We start from the raw sequence: 7396 nt of genomic DNA on the forward strand, positions 1-7396 counted from the left end.
TTTCCTTTCCCAGAGAGGTGGGAACCAGACAGGAGAGGCGGGAGGTGCTGGAGGCCGGCCTTTAGGTAGGCACTGCCTGTTGACTGAAGCACCGACCTGGCTATTTGGGTGGGGTTGAGCGGGGCCTCGAATGTAAGTAGAAGTCACCAGCGCCGAGAAGGGGCGGCGACATCGGAGTGCTTGCGGGGCCGGGGCAGGCGGTGGGCGCGGTAGGGGAGCTAGAGGCGGGTGCTGGGAGAACAGAAGGGACCGGAGCAGGGCGGGGAGCAAGGAGAGAGAGGGAGGACAGGAGAAACCAAGTAGGAACCTGCGCTTCCTGGCAGGAGAGGGAGGAGGCGCGGGGGAGGGAGGAGGGAGGCGGGCGCGAGGGAGGGCGGGGGACGCGGGGGGCAGGTGCGGGGGAGAGGGGAGTATAACTCCGCGGCCTCAAGAAGCGGGGGCAGTTTTGGGCGCCGAGGTCTGTAGCCAGCGCCTCCCGGAGCTGGGCGTCCGCTCGGGCTGAGTGCGGAGGCAGCGGGGAGCGCAGCGCGTGGCGGCGGCGGGAGCGCAGAGCCGGGAGGCGGTGGTGGGCGAGCACAACTTTGCACTGCGGCTCCCCTCGCTCGCTCCCGCGGAGCCCTTCTCGGGAGGATCCCGGCAGCTCTTCCGAGCGCCCCAGCGGGCGGGAAGATGATGATGTCTCTGAACAGCAAGCAGGCGTTCAGCATGCCGCACGGCGCCAGCCTGCACGTGGAGCCCAAGTACTCGGCACTGCACAGCGCCTCGCCCGGCTCCTCGGCGCCCGCGGCGCCCTCCGCCAGCTCCCCCAGCAGCTCCAGCAATGCCGGGGGCGGTGGTGGCGGTGGTGGCGGCGGCGGAGGCCGCAGCAGCAGCACCAGTAGCAGTGGCGGCGGCGGCGGCGGCGGCGGGGGCTCGGAGGCGATGCGGAGAGGTTGTCTTCCAACCCCACCGGTGCGTATTTCTGCATAATCACCGCTTAAAGGCACATTCTGACAGCCCCCTTTATCTGCTTGATGTTTTTTTCATGTCTGCACAGCAAATCACCCCACACCTCCAACCAATTTTTCCCCCTCTCTCTCTTAAGTATTCAGCGGGTCTTGCCTTTCATATTAATTTTTATGACCTGGGATGTTGCTTGCTTGTGCGCGTGTTGTGTTGTGTTGTCTGCAAGCTCACTTTCCTCCTCTTTCTGTACTCGGCTTCTCTCGGTGGCTTCCCTCTTCTCCTCGTCGCCGCCTATTTTCAGGACTATTACCATTATTATTATTATTTTAACGTTCTGGGAATGTGGTAGGCGCGGTGGCGGTGTGGAGCGCTGTGCCGGGGCTTCCGGAGAGAGCGTGCCCAATTCCCTGCTGAGCGTAATGTGTGCCTTCTATTTGCAATTGCAGAGCAATATATTCGGCGGGCTGGATGAGAGTCTGCTGGCCCGTGCCGAGGCTCTGGCCGCCGTGGACATCGTCTCCCAGAGCAAGAGCCACCACCACCATCCGCCCCACCACAGCCCCTTCAAGCCGGACGCCACTTACCACACCATGAACACCATCCCGTGCACGTCGGCAGCTTCCTCTTCATCTGTCCCTATCTCGCACCCGTCAGCGCTGGCCGGCACCCACCACCACCACCACCACCATCATCACCATCACCACCAGCCGCACCAGGCGCTCGAGGGCGAGCTGCTGGAGCACCTGAGTCCCGGGCTGGCTCTGGGCGCCATGGCGGGCCCCGACGGTGCCGTGGTGTCCACGCCGGCTCACGCGCCGCACATGGCGACCATGAACCCCATGCACCAAGCGGCGCTCAGCATGGCCCATGCGCACGGGCTGCCAACGCACATGGGCTGCATGAGCGACGTGGATGCCGATCCGCGGGACCTGGAGGCGTTCGCCGAGCGCTTCAAGCAGCGACGCATCAAGCTGGGGGTGACCCAGGCCGATGTCGGTTCGGCGCTGGCCAACCTCAAGATCCCTGGCGTGGGCTCGCTTAGCCAGAGCACCATCTGCAGGTTCGAGTCACTCACGTTGTCGCACAACAACATGATCGCGCTCAAACCCATCCTGCAGGCATGGCTGGAGGAGGCCGAGAAGTCTCATCGGGAGAAGCTCACCAAGCCTGAGCTCTTCAACGGCGCCGAGAAAAAGCGCAAGCGCACGTCCATCGCCGCGCCCGAGAAGCGCTCGCTGGAAGCCTACTTCGCCATCCAGCCGCGGCCCTCCTCGGAGAAGATCGCCGCCATCGCCGAGAAGCTGGATCTTAAGAAAAACGTGGTGCGCGTCTGGTTCTGCAACCAGAGGCAGAAACAGAAAAGAATGAAATATTCCGCCGGCATTTAGGGAACCCATGGCCTCTCCAGGGACGGCCCTCTCCCCGTCTCCCCTCTTTTCCCTCCCTCTGTCTCCTGCCTCTTTTCCTTTTCACTTTTGGCGACCAGAAACAATTCCGGTAAATGTGAATCCAGAGAAAGCGAAGAATGAAGAGAGAGCAAATGAGCGAGCGAGCCGTCAGCGAGAATGTGAACCGGTATCCTAAAGTAAAGAAAAACGAAAGATGGGATTTGTCAAGTTGGAGCAAAGTTGTCCCTTTATGACCCCCACCTCGGCTTCATCGGAGGAAGTGTGGAACTGGCTGTTTGCAGGAAGATAGACAGCCTTTTAAAAGTCCGCAAGAATAAGCAAGTAAGATTTGTTTTTATTCTTACAGACATCACCCTTGTTCGAATTTAAAAGTACACTTTGCAGCTATTTTTCAGAAATAGAAATTGATTCAGGACCGAAACTCTAAAGTAGAGTTGATGCTTAATGTGATAGAGACATCTCTAAAGTATTTTGAATTAAAAAAAAAAAGATGGCAGATTTTCTGCATTTACACTGTATATTATATATATATTTTTATTGTGGTTCTTACCCCCTTCTTCCTTCTCTGAAGTGTTAATAAAAGAGTCGCGCCTGCTGTGTTCACTGATCTTGAAAGCTATTATTAGATTATTGCCGAACAACCCTCTGTAAATTATTAATTTATGTCTCTAGCAACTTAATTTTGTGCACATTCTAATTAATTAAACTGCTTTAGTCTTTAAAAAAAACGGAGGAAAAGTATAGCTAGTGGTGTTTTAAAAATTTGTTTGATGAGTTTACAGAATTTTTACAGCTTTCCTCTTATACTATGTTCCTTTGGGCCCATTTGTATATTCTCACTTTGAATGAAGGTTGTTTTTTCTTTGTTTTTACTGGTAGTGTTCTGATTTGTGAGTTGACACTCAGTAATGGATGTCTTAATCGTGTAGACCTGATTCACTGTCCTAAGTATTGTTTACGACCTTACATATTTAATGGGGATTCCCACATTGTCCCTACTACACACTCTCTCACCCACCCTTACACGCCTACACACACAAACACAATCTCACACAGCTCTCTAACAGAAGAAGAAGCAATTGGAAGCATGACTGACAGCATCATTTTCTATCTTTAGGTGCGTTTTCCACTTGGTGCTTGCCCCTCCAGCTCTAAGATTTCACCAAGGTATTTCAGTCTTCCAGTTTTCAATTGCTTTGTTGACTATCTTTTGACATTTATAGGAATCCTTCAGTTTTTCCTTTTGGAGGTTTGTTTGTAGAAAAATGAATTTCAACTATAAGAAAGACAGTGCACTGCATATAAATTCACATTGTTTGGTAGAATTCTTTTGGCAACAAAAAAATTGGTACATGTTGACTGGTACCTTATCTATTGTAAATATTTCATTCAAAATGATGCACATATAGATATATTCTTACAAATTTTGCTGTATTGCTGTTCCATTTGAGGCTCTCCAAAGTCTTGAGTTCTGTATATGACCTGGTTTCTTGTTTTTGTTAATAGATGGTTTATTTACTATGGTACTGTATTAAGTTATTTTGGTGATGTTTGATTGTCTTTCATTGAAGAGATGATTTTAATGTTTTATTGGCAAAGTATGCTGCTTTTTCATTAAAATATGCTATTAATATTAAATGGCTTTTAAATGTGATGTTGGTTTAATCATTTATGTGGGAATTATTTTGGTGGGGGATTTTTAAAGGCCGAAGCACATTATTACTTTATAGGGAGTGGTTGTTATGAAAGTATGACTTAGACTTAGTAAAGGGGTGTTTCTCTAGAAAGTATAAAAGAACATAGTTTATTTATAGCAGATGAGCCAGAGCTCACCTCACAAAGTGCTTTGCTTTTCTGCTCAGATGAAATCATGATATTTGGCTACAAATAGCTCCTTTGGTCTCCTTTCTCCAGACTTGAAATGATTCTGCAAAAAGAATCTTTATAAGTAAAGATTGGATAGGAACAATTACTCCCCTCCCATTCCCTCTCAACTCCCATGGGTAAAAGGAAGAAAGGAACTCAGCTCACTTCTCACAGAAGTGGAAGATTGGGTGTGGCAAGGGTCAAGGCCTGGGTGGGGGAGTAGGGTACCATAGATGAGACCCAAGGGCTGGTCCACCATAGCTCTTTTCTTTCACCAGTCCTGGAAAAAAATGATGGGAGCCATAGCAGAAAGCATCTGGGTTGCTAGTTTACAAAGTAAAGTTGCTTTCTGTTTCTGTCTCTTTCTTTCCAGTTCCTATAATCTTTAAGGAAACTCATGTCATTGAAATAGAGTGAGAAAGAATTCCTTGGTGGTTAGAAAGAGTGAGGTTTTGCCCCTGTCTGTGACCCAGTCTGACACAAGAGTTGGTAGAAGACTATCTAACACTGATCTGGCACTATCATAAGGAAATTCTGCCCATTTGATGCAGACATTTCTTTTTCTGATCCTACTTTAAAGATTCCTCCATATTATCTTAGTAATTTTCAGACTCTTTGAAACAGTTGCACAACATACTAGGTTTTCATTACTTACTGCATTTTTCTAGTAAGGCTCTGATTTAGATATTTATATTGTCAATAACTCATGTCATTAATTAGTATGAGAGTATTATACTAACGTGTAGCTCAAACAAGAGGAAGGAACTAGGTTATCTCCCAGGGGCAATTCTGCTAACCTGAAATGTGACCCTTCATGATATGAACCTGTCATGGGATATTTCATATTTTGGAGAGGGGTTGGGAAATAGTCCTTGAGTCAATTAAAATTGTTTTAGTGGCTCAAGTTGGGATAAAATGTGGTTGGAAAACTGATTCTAATTTCCAGGTGAAACAAAAATAGTTGTGAAAGTTGCATGGAGAGTAGGTGGGGAACTTTTTCTTCTATAACTGAGATAAGGAAGATATCTGAAGAATAAAATCCAAATGCCCATTTAGAAATAATGAAGTCCTTTGCATAGATATTTTAGAAAACATTGAAATATAAGATTTTAAAATAATTATGAATTTAGATATAGTGATATTGGTAGTTTAATTTTATTCCTGTGTTTTGGAGGCTGAAAGTTCTTTCTTCCACTTCCATTCCTATTTTGGTATTCAGTTTTCCTAAACTTCAAACAGCCAGCCTCCAACATCAAGCTGTCGAATACTAATTTCAGCACCATGGCCAGTAACCACAGGACTCAGCTCTACTCCAATAGTTTTGAACTGCTAAAGAACTTTTCTGCTTGCTTTTCTTCTTTTTTCCTTCAGAATAGGGATGATAAATGACATAACTTGAATGTGTAACATATCAGACTTGCCTGTCTAGGATAGAAATTATCTTCAATGAGTAATACCTTCACTTTTGCAAATGTGGGCTTCTTTTGAAGGGGTTAGGCTATGTGTATTAAGAGAAAGTTGAGTGAGCTGGAGGGAAGACAGACGGGAGTATTGGTGTCTTATTTCTTTAAATAATGGCATCTTTAAGTGAGGACAGAAATCTTGTAAAGTGGTAGAAGTTGGAAAATTTGTTGAACAGAAATAAAGTAGGTGATTATTCTTTTTGGTACACTTGAAGTGCATATATGCCTGCATAGCCAAGATTTTTGTGAATAAGTGGCATAGTAACATCTATTTACTTCAACCTTTGAGAGTGAAAACCTATATTTCTCTTTAATCCACCAAGTATTCTTTGTCTTTTGTGTTCCTGGATTTTTAAAACTCTATCATATTTTAAGTTTATCTTCTCTGTGATGATGAAGGCTTTTTAAGAAGGGTTTAAAACTTTTTTTTGCCCATAAGATGGAAATGCCTGTTTGTGAGAAAAACAGAAGTTTTAAAAAGAAATACATTCTGAAAGATTTAATTAATGAGAGTTGCAGAGACATACCAAATCAAAGAGATTTATAGAGAAGAAAGTTAGTTGGTCTTAAAGAAGAAATTAAAGGTAAGAATAGAATGAACTATTATACATTCTTAAGAAATCTTCATTTGGGGTTGATTTTCAATATAGCAAATGAATAAATTGTAAATTGGGTCTGAAAATCCTTGGCATATCAATCAAATCCCTTTGGTATTCATGATTCATTTCCTATTTTTCCTCAAGGTCCTTGATTGCTATATTACTAGAAACAGGTACATCACGAATTGACTTAGCACATCTTATCTAAATTTTATGTTTCAGAACTTTGTAGTTTATTTTTTTAACTTCTCTAAGGGCAAATTGTCCAATCTTTTTTAGTCGATATTATCATGGAAATTCAAACTGAATGGAGCAAGTTACTGACTGAAGAGACACTGCTGGGTGTGGTGGTGGGGTCTGTAACCCCAGCACTTGGGAGGCTGAGGCAGGAGGATTACAAGTTCAAGTTCAGTCTGGGCTATGTAGTGAGATCCTTCCTCAAAAACAAAAACAAAATACTGGCCCTGACCGAGGCATGGTTCAAGTTGTAGAGCACCTGCTTAGGAAGCAAGAGGCCTTGAGTTCAAACTCCAGTACTGCCAAAAGTGTAAGTCCCAGTTGATATCTAAAAATCCTTCACAACAAAGTATTATAATATTATCCAGAATGCGTTTTCTGTTGAATACTTGATATTAACTCAGTTTGTCAAATTTTTTATTAGATTAAGTTATATTGGCACATTGCTTGGGAGAAAATAATGAAAAGGCAAATGAAAAAATTAAGATTTATATACAATGCAATACTCTATTTTCTTTAAAATGCATGTTAAAAATAAATAACAGTACCAAACTAAGTATTTATACGTCAAGATCCTAGGATCTCTTTTTGCCAAGATAATTGGAATTTGGGGCCTAAAAATGCTTTATTTCAAACTTCAAATGAATTAATTTTGACCTATTGGGTAAGCTGTTGACGAAATGGTAGGAAAGACATTGAGATATTCACTTGATTTTATAAAGCCCATTATTCAGAGGATGAACCTAAAAATTTGTAGACAACCCATGACAATAAGTTTAGAAATTTGTCTTTGCAATTATTTGATCTGAACAATGCCTATCTGTAGCTAAATGATTTATAGTAGAACTCAAAACTTAACTTTACATTAGCCTCGATG

The 7396-nt window shown here is 44.3% G+C and overlaps 1 protein-coding gene across 1 annotated transcript; it reads left to right on the top strand.

Moving 5' to 3' along the window:
• Positions 1 to 672: 672 nt before the first annotated feature.
• Positions 673 to 2759, top strand: Pou4f2 (POU class 4 homeobox 2). Its single transcript, XM_020171847.2, has 3 exons — positions 673 to 759; positions 910 to 947; positions 1382 to 2759. The coding sequence occupies exons 1-3, from the start codon at positions 673 to 675 to the stop codon at positions 2331 to 2333; spliced, it is 1077 nt and encodes a 358-aa protein (XP_020027436.1). The 3' UTR covers positions 2334 to 2759.
• Positions 2760 to 7396: the final 4637 nt, after the last annotated feature.

The sequence above is a fragment of the Castor canadensis genome, chromosome 9, assembly GCF_047511655.1.
Source record: "Castor canadensis chromosome 9, mCasCan1.hap1v2, whole genome shotgun sequence".
NCBI lineage: Eukaryota > Metazoa > Chordata > Mammalia > Rodentia > Castoridae > Castor > Castor canadensis.

Bases quoted from the DNA above. Each gene is read 5' to 3' on its own strand.
- Pou4f2 (XM_020171847.2), top strand. From the start codon at position 673: ATGATGTCTCTGAACAGCAAGCAGGCGTTCAGCATGCCGCACGGCGCC. The intron at 760-909 runs GCCTCGCCCGGC...GGCGGCGGCGGG, and splicing joins AGTACTCGGCACTGCACAGC to GGCTCGGAGGCGATGCGGAG. The intron at 948-1,381 runs ACCGGTGCGTAT...TGCCTTCTATTT, and splicing joins AGAGGTTGTCTTCCAACCCC to GCAATTGCAGAGCAATATAT.